Here is a 26,382-nt window from a genome sequence, read left to right on the forward strand (position 1 = left end):
CATCTTCAAGTCAAGTCAAGTCAAGTCAAAGAAGCTTTATTGTCACTTCAACCATATATAGCAGATGCAGTACACAGTGAAGTGAAACAACGTTCCTCCTAGACCAGAGGTGCTACACATAACACAGACAAAGTACCGTGACACAGACAAACAGAGCTATAACATAGAGATAAAAAAATTAAACTATAATTTAAAAATTAAAATTAAAATTAAACTAAAAAATTAAACTTAAGGTGCAGTCTTTAAGAACTATACATACAACAGAAGTGCACAGGAAGACAAGACAAGACAAGACAAGACAGTGCAGACAAACAACATATAGGCCGACTTTGTGCAATAAACAAGACAATGTTAATCAATGAAAGAACGGTGTATACAGTGATTGCAGATATTAAAGTGACACATGTAAACAGGATAAATATAAATATATATATAAATATATATAAATGTAAAGTGACATGTGCATGCAAACAGGACAATTTAGTGTGTGTGTATGTGTGTGTGTCCGTGTCCAGCACAGTTCAGTTCTCCTTTGAGATCAGATCTTGGTTGTACGTGTGTGTGTGTGTGTGTGTGTGTGTGTGTGTGTATGTGTGTGCGTGTGTCCAGCTCAGCTCAGTTCTCTGTTGAGATGCCTGAATGCCTGAGGGAAGAAACTGTCTGGTTGTGCGGGTCCGAATGCTTCGGTACCTCTTTCCGGATGGCAGAAGGGAGAAGAGTGTGTGTGAGGGGTGTGTGGGATCATCCACAACGCTGTTAGCTTTGCGGATGCAGCATGTGGAGTAAATGTCCGTGATTGAGGGAAGAGAGACTCCGATGATCTTCTCAGCTGTCCTCACTATACGCTGAAGGGTCTTGCGGTCCGAGACGGTGCAATTCCCAAACCAGGCAGTGATGCAGCTGCTCAGGACGCTCTCGATGGTCCCTCTGAAGAAGGTGGTCAGGATGGGAGGTGGAAGATGAGCCTTCCTCAGCCTTCACAGGAAGTAGAGATGCTGCTGAGCTTTCCTGGTGATGGAGCTCGTGTTCTTAATCTGGCCTCCTTAACTTTGTCCCCCAAATGTCCAACATGAGCTGTCCCACTGATGTACTCATTCCTAATCCTGTCCAACCGTGTCACTCCCAAAGAGAACCTCAACATCTTCAGCTCCAGCTCTGACTCCTGTCTCTTCCTCAGTGACACTGTCTCTAAACCATACAGCATGGCCGGTCTCACCACTGTCTTGTACACCTTCCCCTTGATTCTCGCTGATATTTTTCTATGACACAGAACTCCCGACACCTTTCTCCACCCATTCCAACCTGCCTGCACTCACTTCTTTCCCACACTCTCCATTACTCTGGACTGTTGACCCAACCTTAAACTCCTGTACCTTCTTCACCTCTTCACCCTGTAATCTTACTGTTCCACTTCCCTCCCTTTCATTCACACACATGTACTCTTTCTTACTACGACTGACTTTCATTTCTCTTCTCTCCAGCGCAAACCTCCAACTCTCCAGGTTTTCCTCCACTTGCTTCCTGCTCTCACTACAGATCACAATGTCATCTGCAAACATTATTGTCCAAGGAGACTCCGGTCTGACCTCCTCTGACAACTGGTCCATCACCATAGCAAACAGGAAGGGGCTCAGAGCCAATCCCTGATGCAGTCCCACCTCCACATTGAACTCCTCTGTCTGACCTACAGCACACCTCACCACTGTCCTCTTACATGTCCTGCACCACTCTGACATACTTCGCTGCTATTCCTGACTTCCTCATACAGCACCACAGCTCTTCTCTTGGCACCCTGTCATACGCTTTCTCCAAGTCTACAAACACACAGTGCAACTCTCTCTGACCATCCCTATACTTCTCTTTTCAAAAAACAAAATTCACTTTAAATTTCTAATATTAAGTTATATTTCTATTTCATCCTAAACACTACTAAGGTTTCTCAATTCTAATGAGACGAATAGTGCACTATAATACAAATAGTGCAACCCTAAACCTAACCCTGATCTATAAAATTAGCACTGTTAAATGTTAAAAAACTTTTGATTTTGTTTTGGATTTTGAAGTTCTAACTGCAGTCCAAGCACCTGCGTCATTCAGGGACTTATAAAAGAAAACTCATCCTATTAAACTCATACTGACATCATGTGCATTGCGTGATTGTTGTTCATTGATGCAGTTCCTAACTGAAAGTGAAAGGAAAATGGGAACAATGATGAGAAATGTCCACGCCTCTCTTTGTTTTAACAAATAGGGTGGAGTACAATATGCAAAACCCTCACATTTATGTATAATTAATACATATAATGATATTAAAATAACTCCAAACAGCTCCAACAAATTATCAGTATTTATAACCTCCTTCCTTTGTACATCATGTATCTATTAGCACCAGTGGGCTCCGGTGATACAGCAAGCCTGATCAGGCTACTGAAGATGAATGAATGAAATTAATTTATTAACGAAGGACATACGAACGGGAACAAAAATCAAAATTATTTATTATTTACTCAATTTATAGGCATGGAAAGCAATGTTACATTTATATTGTCAAATCTTGTATGACATCTTAAAATAGTATTAGATAATTCTACTAGTGGCACTACTATCACTACTACTACTACTACTACTAATAATAATAATAATAATATAATAAAGTATAGTAGGTAGGACATTAAGGCTTGTGGATATTATGGCTGTACAGCATTCCACATGTGTTGGCAGGGGACAATATACTGACACAATGAACTGACACACACACACTTGACTTGGGAAAACATGTTTCATGGACCTTCTACAACAGTACCATAACTATAAACAGATACTATATCTTTAATTTGTTAATACATAATAATTCTTAGCATTGGGTAATTATTTTGGAGAAACCACTCCCATGCTGACTATTTCTCATAACAGCACACCCAGTGTATTTTTTCCCCTTAATTATTTAATCATACTATCCGTGTTGCTATCAACAGATGCTTGCGCTATTGACATAAGTAATTTTTTATTTAGTGTCTTATTCACAGCGTTGACATGTGTGTATGACAGAGTCATCAAATGGCTTCCAAGCGAGAGCTGACAGGAGAGTCTACATTCCGTCAGGTCTATAAAGACGTTTTGTTTTCAGGTTAGCATTTAGTCAGTTAGTCTTATCTGAAACCTTCATTGGTGGCATTCACAGTAGATGGTATCTAGTGTAATCTTTGTATCCAGCGACAACATTATTGAAAATGCCAAGAAAGGTAAGAATAAAATTTAGAATCAGTGATTTTCTTATTTAAATCTAATATATATTGAGTTTTTATTTTACTCTTTTATGAATGGACATTGAAATGGAAATGTTTATAATGTTTAAAAATGTAAAAAAAAAAAAAAAAATAGTAATTCAGTTCAATACTCAAATACTCAACTATCTTGTAAACAAACAACATTCATACTAAATGAATACTACATTCTTATCCCATCTAGTTTCAACCATGCATAAGACTTAAAACACAGACAATTCGGATTTTGGAAGAACTTGTACTTTTCCTTTTCCAGTACTTCTCTCTTCTCTATCCTTTTACGTTTCAGATTTAAGTCATTTGTTTTAATCCAGTTCAGCACTGTAGATTAGCGGTTCTTCAAGATAAGAAAAGAGACTTAGTGTGTTACAGATGACGGTTAAAAACATATATAGTTATTTTGTCATTGTGTAAATCACCTCCTCTGGAGTATTATTTATATCTGAACCTCTCCACAGCCTCCTGTTCCTGCACCTAGAGCAAAGGGACAAAGCCAGGCAAAGCAAGGAGACATACGTTCAGATGAATTCTCAGATGATATGGTATATTATGTTATTATATTTTTCATTTCACTCAATTCCCACCAGTGTTTTCAGAGAAAAAAATGCTTTGTGTAGCTAGCATTTCCAGGTGCAGAACAATTAACATGTTAACAACATTAACATTAACAATACTGTTGAAAGCTATATCAAAATGACATTTTGCTTGTGTTGCTATTGTAAATAAAAGTCTAAAACTTTGTGTCGCTGTGATAGCCCATGAAACAGGATAAGATGCCACCACCAGTTCCACCTAAAGTCTACAAACTTGTCAGATCAGTTGGGCAAGCTCTACCTGGCATGGTGCAATCCTACTCTCTGTCTGAATCTGATGGAAAGAGTGGAGGACAGGACTTTACCTTGCAGGTAACATGGGACTGCATTATTTTTATTTATATATTACAAATTCATAAAGACATGCAAGAAGTACTATAAAAAGTTATATAATAATAATAATAATAATAATAATAATAATAATAATAATAATAATAATAATAGACACAATAGAGTATGCTCTTACTGGAAAATAATAAGTGATACAGTAGTGGGAGGATTATTATTTTATTTTTATTTTAATACAGCACATCACAAAGTGTTCTATTACTCTTATTAACAATTATTAGCAATTATTTTTTAATTCAATGTCACATTAATGATTTATCTATAATAATGATCTAGTTATGTTTAATGTTTTACAGATGTAAATACTTATAAGCAGATAAAACATTTCTAAGGATATACCATTACTTTGTTTCATATGTGGTCGCTAAGGAGAATAATGCAGAGGATTGCATCAGATCGCTGACATTGCAGTGTGCAAGTCAAACTTCCAGTAATAATGGGACGATAATTAGTCAAAGAATTGTGAGTAGAGTCATATACCTGATGGCTATTTCTGAAGGGTCCAACAGTTAATGCATTGGTTCCCAAACCTACTTCTGTACTATACACTTAGACAAATACTTAGACTATACTATTACTATCTAATACTATACAAAAAATATCTAAATGTCTAATAATATGCTTGTATAACAATTTAAGAGAAACTTCAAAACACATTCCTGATTTTTTTTTTTATTTTAATTTTGAAAATGACAATTTCATGTGTTTTAGATGATGTTGACTCAGCAGACTTTGCATGTGGATTCTCATCAGTTGTATCAGAGAAGCTTTTCACTTCCGGCGCAGAGCTCAGCTCAGAGTCAGCAGGATGAAGAGGTTGCTAAATGTCAATTGTCACAGCCAAATTTGCATACTTTGTAAAGCCTATTCTTATAAACTGTATACAAATCTGTATATTATTGGGAATAACTAGTCTATTATTATTTTCTTAAATGATTTTGTAATGAAGGATTGGCAGGGTCCATATGCAGTATAAACCGATTTACTGAATGAACACAGAGAAAAAAAGCACAAGTCCAAATCCAGTAACACAAAGACATGGTCAAAAAACAAAAAGAGAGTGAAACAGCCAGGAAACACAGTCCTCAAAGCAAACAAATCCGACAAGGGCAATATCCAAAAGAGTGATAAATCCAAAGACAAAGCAAAGGTCATACACAATGGCAAAACATGATAGCAATAACAAACGGCTCAGTACGCAACGAAATGCTGACAATACTTTGCACTGAATAACAGTGTGAGTGTGTTCTATATATTTGTAAAACTGGAAAAGAAATACCAGAATTGAACTCCACAAACTGAAAGAGTCAGAATTCCGGTTAGGATTCCCTCTGGTGGTCGGGAAAGGGCAGTGTTGCAATGGATGGGTTTTCCCAGTAGCAATGCCTTAAATTAATTGTAAATATACTAATTCAGTTCAATTCTCACCTACTCAAATAATCAACTATCTCGTAAACAAATAAAGTTAATACTAAATGAATACTACATTCTTATCCCATCTAGTTTCAAACATACATACGACTTTAAAACACAGACAATTATGATTTTGGAAGAACTTGTACTTTTCCTTTTCCAGTACTTCTCTCTTCTCTATCCTTTTACGTTTCAGATTTAAGTCATTTGATTTAATCCAGTTCAGCACTGTAGATTAGCGGTTCTTCAAGATAAGAAAAGAGACTTAGTGTGTTACAGATGACGGTTAAAAACATATATAGTTATTTTGTCATTGTGTAAATCACCTCCTCTGGAGTATTATTTATATCTGAACCTCTCCACAGCCTCCTGTTCCTGCACCTAGAGCAAAGGGACAAAGCCAGGCAAAGCAAGGAGACATACGTTCAGATGAATTCTCAGATGATATGGTATATTATTATACATTACATTATTATATTATTCATTTCACTCAATTCCAAACAGTGTTTTTGTGAGAAAAAAATGCTTTGTGTAGCTAGCATTTCCAGGTGCAGAACAATTAACATGTGAACAACATTAACATTAACAATACTGTTGAAAGGTATATCAAAATGACATTTAGCTTGTGTTGCTATTGTAAATACAACTCTAAAACTTTGTGTCACTGTGATAGCCCATGAAACAGGATAAGATGCCACCACCAGTTCCACCTAAAGTCAACAAAATTGTCAGATCAGGTGGGCAAGCTCTACCTGGCATGGTGCAATCCTACTCTCTGTCTGAATCTGATGGAAAGATGGAAAGAGGACAGGACTTCACTGTGCAGGTAACATGGGACTGCATTATTTTTATTTATATATTAGAAATTCACAAAGACATGCAAGACGTACCACAAAAGTTGATGTAAGTACTACACCCTCCAATAATATATTACAATTATATACGGACGAAATAATCTACAATGTTGTATGCTGTTACAAGAAAATAATAAGTGATAGGGTGGTGTGGTGTGAGGATTATTATTTTATTTTTATTTAAAACAGCACATCACAAAGTGTTTTATTACTCTTATATCGCAGCAGTTAATTTTTAATGCAATGTCACATTAATGATTTATCTATAATGATCATCTAGTTATGTTTAATGTTTTACACATGTAAATACATACAGTATAAGCAGATCAAACAATAGCATTTTAGTCATTTCTAAGGATATACCATTTCTTTGTTTCATATGTGGTCGCCAAGGAGAATAATGCAGAGGATTGCATCAGATCGCTGACACTGCAGTGTGCAAGTCAAACTTCCAGTAATAATGGGACGATAATTAATCAAAGAATTGTGAGTAGAGTCATATACCTGATGGCTATTTCTGAAGGGTCCAACAGGTCTACCTGCTATAATGCATTGGTTCCCAAACCTACTACTGTACTATACACTTAGACAAATATTTAGACTATACAATTACTATCTAATACTATACAAAAAATATCTAAATGTCTAATAACATGCTTGTATAACAAACACATTCCTATTTTTTTTTTTATTTTGAAAATGACAATTTCATGTGTTTTAGATGATGTTGACTCAGCAGACTTTGCATGTGGATTCTCAACAGTTGTATCAGAGAAGCTTTTCACTTCTGGCGCAGAGCTCACCTCAGAGTCAGCAGGATGAAGAGGTTGCTAAATGTCAATTGTCACAAACAAATTTGCATACTTTGTAAAGCCTATTCTTATAAACTGTATACAAATCTGTATATTATTGGGAATAACTAGTCTATTATCACGGTCATGGTCAAAAAACAAAATGACGGTGAAACCGCCAGAAAACACAGTCCTCAAAGCAAACAAATCCAACAAGGGAGATATCTAAAAGAGCAAAGGGAAACTCAGCGGTGAGGGAGAGAAGAGCTTCCTTAATCAAAAGCAGCTCCTGGTTTCTCATCTTATGTTTGGCGTCCTCTGGCATCAGTTTCAGGGAAAAGAAGGCACATGTATGGAGTTTTCCAGGGTCCCGTATCATTGTGATAGCACAGCCCCTACCCTGCAGCATGAAGTGCCAACTTCAACCACAAATGGCAGGCGGGGTTGGGGTGTCTCAAGATGGGTGTGGTCATGAAACTTTCTTTGAGCCACTCGAAGGCTGTCTGCTGCCTCTGACCAGTGTGGTTTTTGGGTTTTCCCCATTGCAATGCCTTGTTTGGGACGGCCACCGAGCTTTAACCACAGATAAACCTCGGGTAAATGTTCGCAAACCAGAGGAACCGCTGAAGGTACTTAAGAGGGAGGAGGCCAGTTTAGGAACAGATTGTCCAGGCGGATGTTCCGGGTGATGTACTGGGCCGGTGTGTTGTCCTCATCCCTGCAGGCAAGTTCAGCCTGAAGCAAGGGTTTAAGGGCTTTCCGGAAGATGGCCCTTAGCGCAGGGTTGTTTAATCTGCTCTGGGTCGTTATGGTTCAAAATTTCACAGTATAATCTGCTGCTGAGGCCAAGCCCTGGAGAAGCTGTAGTAACTGAACAGACACCTTGCACCCCCTGGTGGGACACTCGAAGACAGCTTGTATTAGATGGGTGAAATGGCTCTATGAAGTCTGTTCCTTGGCATCACTGTCCCAGACAGCTGCTGCCCAGTCGAGGGTCCTACCAGTGAGCAATGCCAACAAGAATGTGCACGTGGTGGAATCATTGTGATAAGTGTCAGGCTGCTGTGTTGCTGTCTCACACTAGCGAAGGAATCCCTTGCAGCATTGGGCAGAGCCATCTAATTTATCTGGCATGCATCTTTATGCTAACTCCACCCTAGGTGTTGTGGGATTAGCCAGGGTCTGGAGTAGCTGGGAGTTGGCAGTTTGGAGGGCCGCGAATTGCACGTGATAGGCTGTGAGCACCTGTCCCTGTTAGGCCACAATGGCCTGGAGTTGGGTTACATCCACTGGATCCATCTGCAGCGACATATCCTGTAATGAGGGATTGGCAGGATCCATATCCATGATATAAACTGATTTATTGCATGAACACAGAGAAAGAAGCAAAAGTCTAAATCTAGTAACACAAAGACAGTCAAAAAAACGAGAAAAGGGTCCAATAGCCAGAAATCACAGTCCTCGAAGCAAACAAATCCAACAAGGGCAATATCCAAAAAAACTATAGATCCAAAAGCAAAGGTCATACACAATGGCAAAACACAATAAAAATAACAATAACGGCTCGGTACGGAGAGAAAAACCGACAATACATAGTGCAGAAAAGCAGTGTTAGCATGGTTTATATGTCAGTAAACCCAGAAGAGAATAAAACAGAAGTATTCCCAGAAAAGAAAGAATTCTGGTGCGGGTACCCTCTGGCAGACGGGAGAGGGTGCTGTTGTAACAGATTTGTTCCCAATGAACAATGAAATATAGTGCACAGTTTTTAGATCTTATCAGAAATTCACGAGTTAGTACTGTAGCATATCTCCAGCGTTTACAGGTTTTCTTCCCTCTCATAGGACAATGAAGACTTCATGGTGTGGTGGCACTCAGAGGAACGTAAGTTTAATAATATTGTATTAAAAGATGTATTAATATAATGTGCACACAAGGTGCAGTTCAAAATTGGCATTCCTCAGTGTTTCACTTACATGTGACTCTGATGTGTGATTCTAGCATTTTTGTCACACTGCTCACACTGCTCACTGTACACCCTGACTGTCAGTGTGAACAGGGCTGCTTCTGGTTTTTGTAAATTTGTTTATATGACCATGTGCATTTTGTTTTGGTTTCATATCTTGTCTCTGTCCCTGTCCTGTCATTGGTTGTCTTCATGTATCATGTACCACCATCACTGTAATGTGTTTGCAGGTCTTCTTTTAATTAGTATTTTAATATGTATTTAAGCCCTTGTGTTTCATTGTTCCAGTGTTAAATCTGTTCGAATGTTTCATGCATTTCACAAAATCTGTGTGAGCAGCTCTCTAAATATGCATAACTTTCCCAGCATAAATATTCACAAACATTTTAGACTTAATTCATAGTTAATTCTAAGTCGATTGAAATCTTTCTGATAATGAATATGGACCGTCTTTATTTTCAGCCTGGAAGGAATATCCTGACACAAAGGAAAATGATGTAATGTAAGTATAAATGTAAGAAGTGAATGTTTAATGAATTATGACTGGAGATCATATTTCACACATATTTATATTCAACTCATTTGAATTGTAGCAATGCTATAGAAAATGTAGATAAAGGCATATGCATGTTCATTTCATTTTATTTTGTTCATTTTTCTTTTTTTCTTGACATTTTGATTGTAAAAATTTAGGCCCTTGAATTTGGTGGAGGTTCCACTTTTTCACTATTTTACCACTATGCCTCTACCTCTGTTTTTCTCTCCAGAACGTTCACACAAAAAGCCAAAAATCTTAAAAATGCTGTTAAGGTATATGATTACCTCCTTTCTGAGCATGGAGCGAATCTGCTGGGTCACAGTTTACAACTAGAGGAAGTGGCCAATAGCATTGACAAGGTCCATAAGGGAGTGAAGATAGCAGGTATTACTGGAGGAGCTGCAGGGGCAGTAGGGGTTGCAGCTGCTGTTGGAGGTATCATTCTTGCCCCACTGACTGCGGGGGCTTCATTAGCAGTGACTGCAGTTGGAGTTGGAGTTGCAGCTGCGGGAGGAGTCACTGGAGCCTCAGCTGCCATCACCAACAAAGTCCACACCAATATGGACAGGAAGAAGGTGGAAACAATCCTGCAAGAACACTGTACACATATAGAGGAAATCGAGAAATGTGTCAAAGTTATTGGCACAAATATCGAGGGTCTGAAGAAATACAACCTGTCCACATTAAAGGGGGTGGATTGGACAGCAGTGAAGATGGCTAGAATGGCAAATACGTTAGGAGACAGTGTAGGAGTGATTGGTGCAGTCAGCAAGTCCTCAGGGATGATCCAAGGCTTTTCATTGGGCATGGACATGTACTTCAACAAAGAAGACTCCAAACAATTGAAGAAAGGCTCAGAAACCAAATTTGCCAAGCAAATCCGCAAGATCTCAAAGAACATGCAGACCAGCCTTGATGAGCTGATGGCATTTAAAACAGCGATAAATTCTAAAGATGTGTAGAACCCAATTTTTTTTTAACTACATTTAATGTACTAACATGTTTAAGTTTAAAAAGGTATGTTGTTTTAAAGCTGTGAAATTAAATTAAGTTCATACTACATGTTCATAACTTATTTAAAATTGACATAACCCAGTATGCATTTTGTGCCTGAAAACATCATGTAATTTATGTTCATTTGCTCTCATATACCCGACTAACACTAGGATGTTTGCTCATGAATTAATCAGAAATAAAGTATCATGTACTTAAACCCTATTTACTATTCGCTTGAATCTGCCTTGATGCCAAGCTTATTATGTTAGATATTGGAATTGATGCTAATCTATACAGCCACTAGCAAAGAAAACAGGCCTCGTGTGCAGTTTCTGAGATTCTAACTGCAGTCCAAGCACCTGCGTCATTCAGAGCCTTATAAAAGAAAACTCATCCTATTAAACTCATATTGACATCATGTGCATTGCGTGATTGTTGTTCATTGATGCAGTTCCTAACTGAAAGTGAAAGGAAAATTGTAATAATGATGAGAAATGTCCCCGCCTCTCTTTGTTTTAACAAGTAGGGTGGAGTACAATATGCAAAACCCTCACACTTACGTATAACTGATACATATAATGAAATAAAAATAACTCCAAATTATCAGTATTTATAAACTTTGTTTCCTTTGTACGTCATGTATCTATTAGCACCAGTGGGCTCCGGTGATACAGCAACCCTGATCAGGCTAAAGATGTTACTGAACATGAATTAATGAAACTCATTTATTAGTGCAGGACATCTACTTTTATTTTTACTCGATTTATAGGCATGGCAATCAATGTTACATTTATATTGTCAAATCTTGTATGGCATTTTAAAATTCTACTAGATAATTCTACTAGTGGCACTACTATCACTACTACTACTATTACTACTACTACTACAGTGGTACCTCGGTCCTTAACCACCCCTGTGTTTGAATTTTCGGTATTCGTTTCAAATTTTCGAATCAATTTGACCTCAGTGTACGAAAATATTTTTGGTGTACAACTCGACCATCAGGAATGCTGGTTCTTGTTTCCTACAGGATTGCAACGAATATCAACATTTCGAACAAAATTCGAACAAATGTTAATGTTAACTGTATTTTCGACACAAATTTTCAGTTTCCGAAAATATTTTTCTGTGTTCGACCCGACCTGAAAAGAACTATTTTGACCGCACACGCTTTCTATGCAGCGTACTCTGGCGTAGACAATAGAGATGAAACAGTTTACACAGGTCATCTGTTTTGAAAGCATCATCTGTGAGTGCTTGTGTTATAACCCCACTCTCTCTTTTGTGGTATAATTTCAATAGCCATGTCTCCGAAAAGGGAAATCAGGCATCAATTTCACCAAGAGGAAAGTTGTGAGATCAACCATAGAGTTGAAACAGATTAAATCGTTTTACATTATTACATTAATTCAGTTTTTGACCAAATTAAGGTTGAACACCGAGGTACCACTGCACTACTACTACTACTACTACTACTAATAATAATAATAATAATATCATAATAATAATAATAATAATAATAATAATAATAATAATAATAATAATAATAAACTGATAGAACAGAAATACAGAACCCTCGTGGCATAAAACACCTCAGATATGCCACTACTCTGACGTATGACAATGATTTGTTTTGTTTATTTGGAAAATGAGAGGAAGCTTGCACAAAGTTGCAGATATGATAAGGCCTAATTACTCGGTGTAGTTTTGTAATGTTTCAGTCACTGATCAAGTAATTGAAGAGCATCAGCGTGGTACAGGGAGTAACTAAATGCAACACTCTTATTAATACCTTCTTATGTCTAATGTAACATCTTGCACAGATTTTTACATGTTTGGTGTTCCATATAAACAGATTGGGTAAGAGTATAATCGGTAATATGGTTACATTCATGGAAGGAGTCTCCAGTGTCAGTGTTTCAAGTACAAAGCTTTCTGACACAAGATGTAGTCTTCAGGATGGAGAGCTTTGCAGTTTCTCAGTAACGTAACAAGCCAGTCTTATTATCTTCAAAAGTGACAAACTGAGATGCTGAGACTTTTGAGGGAATTGATGTTTGTAGCTGCTATAATGTAAATGGTAACAGCTTCCCTTCCAACATCCAGAACTGAACTGCAATGAACTGACACACACACGTGACTTGGAAAAAAAAACATGTTTCATGGACCTTCAACAACAGTAACATAACTATCAACAGATACTATATCTTTAATTTGTTAATACATAATAATTCTTAGCACGGGGGGGGGGGGACATGCATGCATCACACCACTCAGATACTGTCTATTTTCTATAACAGCACACCCACTGTGTTTTTTCCCTTTAATTATGTTCGTGTTGCTATGTACAGATGCTTCTGTTATTGACACACAGTAAGTGTTTCTTTTAGTGTCTTATTCAGAGCAGTGACACGTGTGTATGACAGTGTCATCAAATGACTTATAAAATGAGAGCTGACAGGAGAGTCTACATTCCATCGAGTCTACGAAGGCATTATGTTTTACCTACCAGTCAGAAAAACTTCATTTTCAGTAACAGTAAACAGTGTCTAGTTTAGTAAGTCTTTGGATCCAGCCACATTATTGGAAATGGCAGGAAAGGTAAGAATGAAATTTAGACTCACTGATTTTATATATATATATATATATATATATATATATATATATAATTGAAATTACACTGAGTTTTCATTTGAATCTGAAACTGAAATGTTAAAATTAATTGCAAAAATCCATACTAATCCAGTTCAATTCTCAACTACAAAAGTCTTAATTCATAAAAGTCATAATTAATATGAAATTAATACTAGATTCTTATCCCGTTTAGTTTCACATATGCATGAGACTAAAAACACAGCCAGTTTTGATTCTGGAAGAACTTGTACTATTCCTTGTCCTGTACTTCTCCCTTATCTACCATTTGCATAAGGGTTCTTCAAGACCAAATAAGAGCCTCTGTGTGTTACAGACTATAATCAAAAACATATATAGCTATTTTGTAAATTTTATAAATCACCTCCTCTGGAGTTTTATTTATATCTGAAACTCTCCACAGCCTCCTGTTCCTGCACCTAGAGCAAAGGGAAAAAACCTGGCAAAGCCAGGGGACATATGTTCCGATGTATTCTCAGATGATGTGGTATATTACATTACTATATTATTCATTTTATTCATTTCATTCAATTCCCACCAGTGTTTCTGTGAGAAAGAAATTGCTTTGTGCAGCCAGGTGCAAAACAATTAATGATACTGTTAAAAGCTATATCAAAATTATAATTAGCTTGTGTTGGCATTGTAATTAAGAGACTAAAACTTTGTGTCGCTGTGATAGCCCATGAACCAGGATAAGAAGCCACCACCAGTTCCGCCGAAAGTCCACAAAGTTATCAGATCAGGTGGGCAAGCTCTACCTGGCATGGTGCGTTTCAGCTCTGTGCCTGAATCTGATGGAAAGATTGGAGGACAGGACTTCACTGTGCAGGTAACATGGGACTGCATTGTTTTTATTTACTTATTACAAATTCATAAGGACACACAAGGCAGTGCCAGAAAAGTTGGTGTAATAATATATTACAATTACGCAAGAAAGGATAATAATAATCCACAATGGGGTATGCTGTTATAGGAAAAATAATAATCAGCAATTAGATTTTCATTCAATGCCACAGTAGTTACTTTATGATGTTCCAGTTATGTTTAATGTTTACATATATACATATAAAACATTATCATTTTAGTCATGTCTAAGGATTTATCACTTTCTTTGTGTCAAATATGTGGTCGCCAAGGAGAATAATGGAGAGGATGGCATCAAATCCCTGACACTGCAGTGTCCAAGTCAAACTTCTGATGAATCCAGTGATCAGGGGACGTGTGCTAAAAGTAAAGTGAGTAGAGTGATATATCTGATGATTGTTTCTAAAGGGTCGGTTCTACCTGCTGCAATGCAGTAGTTCCCAAACCCAGTCTTGTATTATACGCTTAGACAAATACTTATACTATCCAAATGCTTAATAATGAAATAGAGAGTAGATTTAATAACAGAAACTTCAAATGACATTTTTTTTTAATGACAATTTCATGTGTTTTAGGTGTTGTTGAATCAGCAGACTTGGCATGTGGATTCTCATCTGTTATATCAGAGAAGTAATTCACTTCCGGCGCAGAGCTCAGCTCAGAGTCAGCAGGATGCAGAGGTCACTAAATATCAATTGTCACAAGCAAATTTGCATAAGCCGATTTTCATAAACTGTATACAAATCTGTACAATATAGGGAATAAATAGTCTATTATCACTTTCTTAACTGAACACCATCATAATTTCCTATTGAGCAATGTGTCAAACAGCAAGATTTTAGATCTCATCAGAAATACAAAATGCAAGCATAAGAATTAGTGCTGTAGCATATCATATGTACAGTGTTTACAGACTGGTTTTCTTCCCTCTTATAGGACAATGAAGATTTCATGGGGTGGTGGAACTCAGAGGAACGTGAGTTTAATAATGTTATATTAATAGACGTATTATTCAAATTTGCCTCAGTGTTTTACTTACATGTGACTCTGATGTGCGATTTTAGCATTTTTGTTGCTATTGCTGTTATCAGTCCATGTTTTCTATCCCAGATTTTTTTCGGCTTAAAGGTTAAAAAATCTTTTGTACCTCACACTGCTCATTGTACATCCTGAGTATTAGTGTGAACAGGGCTGCTTCTGTTTTTTGTACGTTTGTTTATATGACCATATGCATTTTGGTTTGGTTCATGTCTTGTCATTGGTTGCCTTCCTCATGTATCATCATCACTCTTGTGTTTATTGAAATCTGCCTGATATTGAATATGGACCGTCTTTGTTTACAGCCTGGAAGGAATATCCTGACACAAAGGAAAATAATGTAATGTAAGTATAAATGTAAGAAGTGAATGTTTGAATGAATTATGATATTATTACTGGTGATTTAAATGTACATTCCAATTTAAGCCACTTGGGGTTTTATTTTCAACTCAGTTCATCATAGCTCATCATAGCTATGCTATAGAAAATGCAGATAAAGCATTTTCATTTCATACATCTTTCAGTTTTTTCTTGATCTTTTGACTGTAAAAATTAAGGCCCTTGAATTTGGTGGAGGTTTCACTCATTTGTCAGTATTTTACCACTGTGCCTGTCTTTCTCTATTTCTCTCTCCAGAGCATTCACACAAAAAGCCAAAAATCTAAAAAACGCTGTCAAGGTATATGATTATCTCCTTACTGAGCATGGAGCGAATCTGCAGGGTCACATTTTACATCTAGATGAAGTGGCCACCAGCATTGACAAGGTCCATAAGGGAGTGAAGATAGCAGGTATTACTGGAGGAGCTGCAGGGGCAGTAGGGGTTGCAGCTGCTGTTGGAGGTATCATTCTTGCCCCACTGACTGCGGGGGCTTCATTAGCAGTGACTGCAGTTGGAGTTGGAGTTGCAGCTGCGGGAGGAGTCACTGGAGCCTCAGCTGCCATCACCAACAAAGTCCACACCAATATGGACAGGAAGAAGGTGGAAACAATCCTGCAAGAACACTGTACACATATAGAGGAAATCGAGAAATGTGTCAAAGTTATTGGCACAAATATCGAGGGTCTGAAGAAATACAACCTGTCCACATTAAAGGGGGTGGATTGGACAGCAGTGAAGATGGCTAGAATGGCACATAAGTTAGGAGACAGTGTGGGAGCGATTGGTGCAGTCAGCAAGTCCTCAGGGATGATCCAAGGCTTTTCATTGGGCATGGACATGTACTTCAACAAAGAAGACTCCAAACAATTGAAGAAAGGCTCAGAAACCAAATTCGCCAAGCAAATCCGCAAGATCTCAAAGAACATGCAGACCAGCCTTGATGAGCTGATGGCATTTAAAACAGCGATGGATTCTGAAAGCACGTAGAACATAATTTGTTCAAATATTGGATAACTGTGGATTTTTGCAGAATATTGTTATTATTATTGGATTATTTATGGATTATACACTATGGATATTTAGGGGCCAATCACCAAAGAAGCATAAGCTACTACTATTTTGTTATCATTCTATTGTATATCATATTACTATTATGAATGCCAACAAAACACTATTCAGATGAACAGTTATTAAAAAAGAGAGTTGATATTTTAAATTCCAGGTGTTGATGAAGGCATACAGGAAAATTTCATTTTGAGGCCAAACCTTTGTTAAAGAGGGTTGAAAAAATGCACTGAGAAATTATACTTAAGTAAAGGTATAGACAATATTCAACTAAATTTAAATGTATTAAAATGTTTAAGCCTTTAAAAGTATGTTGTTTTAAACCTGTGTATTAAATTAACGTCATACTATCATGTGGAAATGATATATACTGAGGTCAATACCCAATATACATTTTTTTTGCCTGTAAACATCATGTAATTTCTGTTCATTTGCTCTCATATACCGGACAACTGTTATGAAGTTTGCTGATGAATCAGAAGGTATCATGTAATTAAACACTATTTACTATTCGCTTGAATCTGCCTTGATACCTAGCTTATTATATTAGATAACTGAATTGATGCTAATCTATTCTGGCATTAGCAAAAAAAAACGCATACACATACAATATACAACAAAAACATATACAACATTTCACAAGTATTTGATGGGTAGGGTGAAGAACGTTTAATAAATATCTGAAAGAAAAATGCACGTACACATACAGTATACAAATATATCCATCCATTGTCTATACCTGCTTATTCCTAATTAGGGTCTGCTGGAGCCTATCCCAGCACACATAGGGCAAAAGGCAGGGGTACACCCTGGACAGGTCGCCTGTCCATCGCAGGGCCAAATATAGACAGACAACCACACACACTCACTCCTATTGGCAATTCAGAATTACCAATCAACCTGATGTACATGTTTTTGGACTGTGGGAGGAAACCGGAGTACCCAGAGTAAACCCACACAGGGACGGGGAGAACATGCAAACTCCACACAGAAAGGCTGCCTGTTCAAACCCGTGACTCGAACCCAGGGCAGCAGTGCTGACCACTAAGCCACCGTGCTGCCCTATACACATATAATAATCCTCAAATAATTAGAGATGATACTAAGAGATTATAAGCAGTATTTATAACCACCTATTATATTATCCATCTATTAAAACCTGCAGACAGAGATTACTAAGGAATACTATGAAGGCCATGAAATTCATTAATTCCTTTTACTGCACTGTAATGGGCCTGTGTCTCATCCAAGGTGAATTCCTGCCTCGTGTATTCCTCCCGGGATAGATCCTCCAGATCCTCTGCCACCCTTAACAGGATAAATTGGTTACTGAAGATGACTGAATGAAGTACTTGTGCAACACAACAACAATAGATGGTGCAATGTTATACAAATCCGGTTTAAGGTTCTATTGTCTGTGCTGAGTAACATTATTCATGTAGGCTCGGATCTGTTGTCAGAAAAGCTGTTTCTCTAATCAGAACCAAAACCAGCATTGATGGCTCTTGGTATTTGGTGTTGTATAGCAAACAATGTTACATTTGTAATGACAAAGCTTGTGTTGCAAAGTGTCTGATTATTAAAAAAAAAGTAATACTACTATACTATACTAATATCATTACAGAAATTACATTTACTACAGTGATACTACTACTACCACCACCACTACTACTACTACTACTACTACTAATAATAATAATAATCAATTCTGTGGGACAGTGGTAGCTCAAGTGGTTAAGGCTCTGGGTCATTGACCAAAAGATCAGGGTTCAAGCTCGCCAGCACTGCCATGCTGCCACCATTGGGCCCTTGAGCAAGGCCCCCAACCCACTCTGCTCCAGGAGTGCTGCATCATGGCTAACCCTGCACTCTTATCCCAACCTCCAAGGAAGAACTTCACTGTGCAATAATGTATGTTACAAATAAAGGCAACTTAACGTATCTTTCAGACATTTGTTGGCAATGGCTCTGCTGAGAAATCCAGAGCTGCTCTGCTCGCTAAACAGATACAACCATTTCTCTAGATGCAAGACCATGATGCTGAATGTACATTTTTATTTCAAATGTTTTGCATAGTCTGTAAGTGTATCTGCAGTAATGTTCCTGTTATATTACTAAAAGTATCAAGAGGGCAGCATTGTACTATTTGCTGTCTAGGACTCTACTGTTTAACTCTCCACATTTCTTCAACTTCTTTAGAGGCCATGGATTGAAAATCAGTAATGTATGAGACTTGGTCTTTAAAGTGATCTTAAAAAAATGGGTAAAAACAAATATTTGCCATGTGTGAAATAATAGTGAAATATAAAACCCCGGCCTGTGTGTTCACATTGTGTATTGTTATTGGCTACATTAAATTACATTAAGTGTCTTATCCTAAACATTTTTGTGTACCACTAACATACGACATAATCTAATAAAATAATCTATGATACTCAAAACCAGCCTTATATGAACAGTGTTTCGGCGCTATGTCTTCATTGTGTCGTATTTGGATCACAACCTTAAAATACCGGATTTCATTCACGTGACTTACCGAAATACTTTCCTTGTCGAGACTGTATGGGGAACTACTTTTTTGCACAACAAACCACACCCTGATGACTCATAGAGCCAATCAAACGAGCGTGAATTGCGCGTGGAGTAATACGTATGTCGCGACGGCGGAAGGTTATCGTTGGATGTCGGTCGTCCGTATATAATGTCATGTGACACCACCGTCTCGGTTCTTTTTTCTCGCGACATATATTTGCTATACCGTTTTGGGCACCCAACTCCTCTGCTCAAAATGGCAGTGTAGCGGCTTGCAGCGGAAAACTCGCAGCGGCAACACCTGCAGTGCAACGGCGATTTGCACTGGCTCTATTTATCAAAATGGCGTAAGTACAATTTCGTAAATTGGGTACAGAAAATATGTTTATGTTGGGTAACTAGCGCAACAAATTGGCGGGTCTTTAACCGTGTGCTGTCACACGGCGTTGAATAATATTTAAATAGTTATGTATGAGTTATTTGTTGAAATTAATTATACTATTCATTTTTTCAAAGCAAAAATTAACCTGGTGGTCATATAGAAATGTACTATAAACAGTAAAATAAAAAACCCGGGCTACTTAGCAAGGCCGCTAATGTCAGCCAGATTCGCCCACACCTTTCGGATTAATCGATAAAAGTGTATTTGGTTCTCTTAACTAGTTTGTAAAATTAGCAGGCACGTTTAAATAGATTAGTGGAAATAGTATTTTAAAATCGATGCGATAAATAAATACGATAAGTTTTCTATTGTTGTCGACCAGGCAACGTGGCACATTCAAAATGGCGCACGCTTTACTACAAATGACACCGTGTGCTTTTGTTATGAAAATGGCGCGGGCGCCAAGGGCACTGCTCCCTCTAAACGGAAGTGAAGGCGGGGCTACGGGCTGTTCGTGACCATATAAAGAAATCTTGAAGGGCGGGTATTTCCAGCACACCACGAGGATTTCTAAATACATCGCAGCTCTGATTTCCCATTAAGCACCGCATCGGTTAATGTTCCTGTAGTAATGATAGTAAACTGAACATTTAGGTCAAGCTTTTATTCAGGAACCTGTATTTCAGCTACTACTTAATACTACATTAATGTAGTATTAACATACTACATTAATCAGACATGTTATCAACCATTTTGTATAATTTGCGTGTAGGGGATCTTTATTCTATAGTTCCCCTTTTCTTTCAAGATGGATCTCATTTTGTTTACATGACACTAATTATAGTAGAATTCACTAAACATGCAATATGTCAAACAGAATGTTTGTTTTATTTGGTTAAAGCTTACCACTTGCCCTTTTTTTCCCCCCTGTCTTAGGTCCCTCGAGGCAACCACCCTCAGCACTGCTGCATTTGACAGCATATCAACCCTCCTTGACTCGTCATCAGAACTCCTGTTCTTTTTGAGTCCGACCAAGCACCATGACTCTGAGCTCTCAGATTTGCGTGGAAGAAATGGGGACCCTGTTCTTGGGGTCCTCGACTCTGATGGCTGACCCCTTTGGGCCCCTTCTGGACGAAGATGAAGAGAGAGCTCTATCCGAGGGGTCTTCATCGCCCCTCTCCTTCTCTTCATACTCTGATTCTTACTCCTCCTCCCCGTTTTCTTCCCCCTCAGCCCCCGATCCTCTAGGATGTAAAGGCGGGTGTGATGTGCCGCTCCCCTGGATGTCTGCCAGTGAGCAGATTGATGCTCACATTGAGGCAGATCAGAAAGAAGGTGAATGGTCTTGTAACACTTAAGCACACAAGTAGTTGTCTGGTCTCGCATGCAGTTAAGTTAGAAGAGAGTTAAATTAAGTGATTGTATGCCTGATAAGCACACTTAAATACTATCCTAGTCAAAAAGGACCACTAATAAACACATGAAATCCTTTGTTACAGGGGATGCGTTTTCAGGCATGGACTGGATGACGGAGAAGATCGACCTCAGTGATTTTGATCTGGACTCGCTCATTGGGTCCTGTGATTTGGATGAGCCTCCCAGCTCTCCAGAGGAGCTTCTGGCATCCCTGGAGTCCCAAATGGATCTGGACCTGGCTCCACTCCCATTCCCATCAGCATCTACTCCTGTTCCGGAAGAGCTCAACCTGCCGCCTTTCCCTCTAGATTTACCAGTTGAGCCTGAGATCCAAGATGAGCCTGTTTCTGTTGTTGAGATCAAATCTGAGCCAGTCTCTCCGGCTCCTGCGCCTTCATCTCCTGCTCCTCCATCTCCTGCGTTTACACTAGAGTTGGGCAGTGAAGTGGATATCTCCATCTCGGAGCTGGAGAAAACAACACCCAAGGCCAGTTCTGACAGCCAGACCCCCAGTATCGTGCTCTCCCTTTCCCCTGCCCACATAGTGGTGGTTCTCACAACCAAAGAAGAGCCAAGCATTTCCAGCTCTTCCTCAGACCAATCTGACAGTGGCATCGAATCTGTGTCCGGTTCTCCTCCTCGTGTACAGAGTCCTGTTCCATCTCCCAAATTTGCTGGTGCCTCCAGAACCAAGCCCTACTCTAAACCTGACCCCGACGCGGTTGTAAATGTTGCTGGTAAAGTAAAGGCTGTATCGGGAACAAGCAAAACAGCAGACAAGAAATTGAAGAAAATGGAGCAGAATAAGACGGCAGCTACCCGCTACAGGCAGAAGAAACGGGTGGAGCAGGAGAGCTTGAATACAGAGTGTTCTGAGCTAGAGAAGAAAAACAGAGAGCTGGCAGAGAAGGCAGACTCGATCAGCCGGGAGATCCAGTACCTAAAGGATCTCATTGAGGAAGTCCGGTCAGCAAAGAACCGAAAAAACAAGCCCAAGACCAACTCCTCCTAAGAAGACGATGTCTGTATGATTGGCATGATTTTTATAAGAAGGGCACAGGAAGGATCTGTAGAAGTATCTGTGCTAGTGTTTCCCCGCACCTTCATAATTCACAATTCCTGTACATTCACAGGATGTTGCTGTATAAAACATATAGTACTAGAATTAGATCATGCACAATCCCATTACACACCCAAAGCCCAGTCACTCATTTCTAACTTTCTCACTTCACCTCTTAACATCATTGTCCAGTAAGGGGCCTCATATCAGCCAGTGGATATTTTTGTTACACTGAATATTCTTGTTGTATGTACATAGCTTCAGCTGCATTCTTCAGCTTTATTTAAAATTCTGGTGTTTGGTGCGAGTTTATGCTATAGTATGCTATTGTGCGATTTCTGTTTTCTAATAAAGCTTTTAAACTTCAGTTGTGGTTTGTATTTCATTTCTCTGAAAAAATGGGTGGCTTTTTAAATTTAGGAGATGAGGAATAAGGTATGTGATTTAGCACAACTTGTTCTTGCTGGTGAATCATCCGCTTGAGACGTCACATTCTAGAATGAGGAAACTGATACTAACTCCTGTGTCTTACTCCAACCACACAAGTATAGTGGGGGGGGGTATAAGGCATTGTGAAACTCCAGGCTAGTACATTTGAAAGCACATAAGGTGTGTATGCAAATGTGGAGGTCCAGCTGGGTAAATGGCGCAGAGGAGCATCACAGCTCTAGGTTCTGTCATTCACTAAATACGAGCAACCCTCTCCACACACTGCTGACTTTACTTCAATATAAACCCTTTCACATGTTTGGGAGAAAGTCACATTCTTTATGGTATCCAATTTAGTTTGTGTGTATATATGTATAATATAAAAAAAAAATCAGTCCACTGGTAAATATACATATGGATGAGTATAGAAAAAAATCAGGGATACATTCAGTCAAAAAAATAATGTCTTTATTTTCAATATTAAATTTCAGATATCTATGAAAACATTACTGTGAGGCTGAAAAATTGACTTCAGTTTTAACATGAGCCCTGAACTTAAGTCGTACTGGATTTGTTAGAGACACCGTTATTTGACCAACATGACACGTGAATGGTTCAGACTTTCTCTAACATATGGTACCCAGATTGAATCCAACATGTCTGCCTAAACATAGTAAATACAGACCTGACACGTCGCTTAAAGTTAACAGCCACCATGTGGTTCACAAGTGCCCTAAGATATTTAGTTTTAGCCCACGCTGAGTTTTCTGAGTGCATATTAGTCACTTGCATACTTAACTCCAAGAGTTGAGATATTTTAATTGTGATTGTGGTTTCTTTGCCTAATTATAACTGAAACTGTTTCATGAAATCATACTCTAGCTTCCAGCGCTGCTGCATTAAAGTAAATTCTACTGTGTCTGTGCTGCGTTAAGAAGATTTGTTGCAGATCATCTCCTCTAATACATTGTCTACATGAAATGCATCTTCAACAAGCTCTGACACTTGAAAGAACATCTCCTTGGAAGATTTTTTTTTTTTTAAATAAACTTTAATTGCGTTGCTTACATTTGAGACAAAAGTAGAAAACGAAGAATTACACAACAACCAGTAGGCAGGAGAATACTTGTTATACCTACTGGTGAAGGGAAAGAGAGAGGTCTTTGACGACTGTAGGAGGGAAGGGATTATATTTAGCTATTTAAACAGCTTTGACTGCAGGCACTCATAATTACCTCCGTGGCATGTGGAGAATTTGCACACCAAACAAAGACGCGTCTCTTTGAAATTCGAACTTCTAAACCGTCAAATTGAAGCAGAGGAAGAGAGAGGCTGAAACGATGGCATTGTTCAGGGACATCAGGAATTCTGGAACAAAACCAAAAAATTATGAGCCACATTTTAGAATCACATTTCAACATAATCTATTTGTATTTGTCTGGGGTTTTTTTTCCAGAATGTAGCTCATCTGTTGCTAAAAGTCTCCACCTCTTCTGGTTAAATGGACCATCAGGACCACAAGGTGGTGGACTGTTTTCTGTTTAGTGCTGGTAATGAGCACAGGAAAAAGTGTAAAAGCAGTGCAGTCAGAAACCGAATACTAAAAATCCAGCTTGGTCTGATGAACTACCTAAACATAGAGTGAGTAGTTACGCTGATCAAGATATTTTCCACCTTCCTTATTACTTGAAAGTTTCTAATTGCCTCACTGTTGTGATCTTTAAAATAACGTGTCTACAGTATAGTATTACTGCCAGCAATTCAGAAACTACTTCCTTACTACCTGCATGTATGAAGACGCCTGACCAGCTAAAACAGATGGGCCTGTGTTTTGGCAGCTGTTAGCATGTTAGACTAAGCTTGACAGGGCTGATAAGTAAACGGATACCACACTGCACTCTCTCTCTCGGTTTCTGTGTGTGTGTGTGTGTGTGTATACACCTCAAACCCGTTGTTGTGCTCATCGAACCATTCCTGAACCATTTTTACTTTGTGGCACGGTGCATTATCCTGCTGAAAGAGGCCACAGCCTCATCATACCAGGACACCTTCTTTCATTGCTCTGTGGTTCAATTCTGATGCTCACGTGCCCATTGTTGGCAGTTTCGGGGGTCAGCATGGGAACCCTCACTGGTCTGCAGCTATGCAGCCCCATACACAATAAACTGTGTTGCACTGTGTATTCTGACACCTTTCTATCAGAACCAGCACTAACGTTTCCAGCAATTTGAGCAACAGTAGCTTGTCACGTACATCAGTGAGCCTCGTCCGTCCATGACCCTGTTGCCGGTTCAGCACTGTTGCTTCCTTGGACCACTTTTGATAGATACTGACCACTGCAGACCGGGAACACCCCACAAGAGCTGCAGTTTTGGAGATGGTCTGATCCAGTCGTCCAGCCATCACAATTTGGCCCTTGTCAAACTCACTCAAATCCTTATGCTTGCCCATTTTTCCTGCTTCTAACACATTAACATTGAGGAGGTGCCATGATGAGGAGATTTTCCAAGGGAAAGTGTAATACTACAACGTATGAAGACATTCTGTACAATTGTGTGCTTTCAACTTTGTAGTGATGGTTTGGGGAACAACCGATAGGTGTGGTGGGACAGTCAGGCTTCCACAAACTTTTTCGCAAGTCTAGTGTATCTGGTAATGCCGGGTTGAGGACGTCAGAAAGACAATCAAAAGTAACCAGTCAACATTGATTAGTGAGCTAAAACAACACCAAACACATTTTTTCCCCACAGCACAACATACCGGTGCCACTCCCGGTGCAAAGCAGCCAACACCTACAACGTGTGTAGCTGTCCCTAATAAACCGATGAAATTAGAACTATATACCTAATGGTGATTATTCGAAATTTTTCGGTTCTCTTTGGGAGTGAGACGGTTGGACAGGATTAGGGACGAGTACATCAGACGGACAGCTCATGTTGGGGGATGAAGTTAGGGAGGTCAGATTAAGATGGTTTGGACATGTTCAGAGGAGGGAGAGTGAGTATATTAGTAGGAGGATGTGGGACATGGAGCTGCCAGGCAGGAGGCAAAGAGGATATGAGGATATGATATGAAATGAGGATATGAAGCTAGTGGGTGCAAGTGTTGAGGATGAAGAAGATAGGGATAGGTGGAGGGAGATGATTCGGTGTGGCCACCCCTGAAGGGAAAAGCCGAAAGAAGATTCGATTTTTTGTGGATAGATAGTTAGGGAGGGAAAAGTCCAAATAATTAGAAGACAGAACAAAACTGTCTGCATTTTCTGTACAGAGGGTTAATGTTACACAGATCCATTGCTCCTGAGGGATTATAGTGACTATGAGACAGGAAGCTGCCAGCGCAAACCGGCTCAAACCGGATTACACTGGTTATGTCAACCAGGAAACTCCAAACTAATACAACTGAAGTTAGTCACGCCCTTCAGTGACCAGTGACTGACTGACCAAATACTATTGCTAACATTATCGACCCAGGTCAAGTTTAACGAATGGAAATCTCCGATAAAGCGTTAACACACACGACATCATGGTATAAGCAAATAAACCCGCCAGGAAACCAGGGGCGTTTTTCCCGGCATGAAACTCATTGAATGGTGTGTGTGTGTGTGTGTGTGTGTGTGCGCGTGGTATTATTATCTTCCATGACGTTTCGGGTTCAGTCGAGGGCGGCCTTTTTCATAGTGGTTCTCTCGCGCGTGTTGATTGGGCAAATGTAACAAGCTGCTCAACGATTGGACAGTTTAGATGTCAGTCATGTCACCATAGCAACCATAGAAC

General features: G+C 38.9%; 3 protein-coding genes across 5 annotated transcripts; all 3 read left to right on the plus strand.

Annotated features, from left to right (window-relative positions):
- The first annotated feature begins 3,146 nt into the window (after positions 1-3,146).
- On the plus strand, positions 3,147-11,134 carry LOC131362033 (uncharacterized). Of its 3 annotated transcripts, none has more exons than XM_058403752.1 (12): positions 3,147-3,242; positions 3,743-3,826; positions 4,040-4,189; positions 4,595-4,687; positions 4,937-5,041; positions 6,004-6,087; positions 6,312-6,464; positions 6,886-6,978; positions 7,214-7,318; positions 9,128-9,167; positions 9,712-9,751; positions 10,017-11,134. In XM_058403752.1, the coding sequence occupies exons 1-12, from the start codon at positions 3,231-3,233 to the stop codon at positions 10,747-10,749; spliced, it is 1,692 nt and encodes a 563-aa protein (XP_058259735.1). In that variant the 5' UTR covers positions 3,147-3,230; the 3' UTR covers positions 10,750-11,134. The 3 variants fall into 3 exon arrangements, with proteins under 3 accessions (XP_058259735.1, XP_058259737.1, XP_058259736.1); XM_058403754.1 differs by having other exon boundaries at positions 6,889-6,978; XM_058403753.1 differs by having other exon boundaries at positions 4,598-4,687.
- A 2,111-nt stretch (positions 11,135-13,245) lies between these two features.
- Positions 13,246-17,277, plus strand: LOC131361927 (apolipoprotein L3-like). The gene is made up of 8 exons (XM_058403558.1): positions 13,246-13,384; positions 13,839-13,922; positions 14,115-14,264; positions 14,572-14,670; positions 14,875-14,979; positions 15,236-15,275; positions 15,643-15,682; positions 15,974-17,277. Exons 1-8 carry the CDS (start codon positions 13,373-13,375, stop codon positions 16,704-16,706), a joined length of 1,263 nt encoding a protein of 420 aa, XP_058259541.1. The 5' UTR covers positions 13,246-13,372; the 3' UTR covers positions 16,707-17,277.
- Positions 17,278-19,503: 2,226 nt separating this feature from the next.
- Positions 19,504-22,544, plus strand: atf4a (activating transcription factor 4a). Its single transcript, XM_058403127.1, has 3 exons — positions 19,504-19,663; positions 20,635-21,036; positions 21,201-22,544. The coding sequence occupies exons 2-3, from the start codon at positions 20,739-20,741 to the stop codon at positions 22,127-22,129; spliced, it is 1,227 nt and encodes a 408-aa protein (XP_058259110.1). The 5' UTR covers positions 19,504-19,663; positions 20,635-20,738; the 3' UTR covers positions 22,130-22,544.
- Positions 22,545-26,382: the final 3,838 nt, after the last annotated feature.

This window comes from Hemibagrus wyckioides, linkage group LG11 (assembly GCF_019097595.1).
Source record: "Hemibagrus wyckioides isolate EC202008001 linkage group LG11, SWU_Hwy_1.0, whole genome shotgun sequence".
Lineage (NCBI taxonomy): Eukaryota > Metazoa > Chordata > Actinopteri > Siluriformes > Bagridae > Hemibagrus > Hemibagrus wyckioides.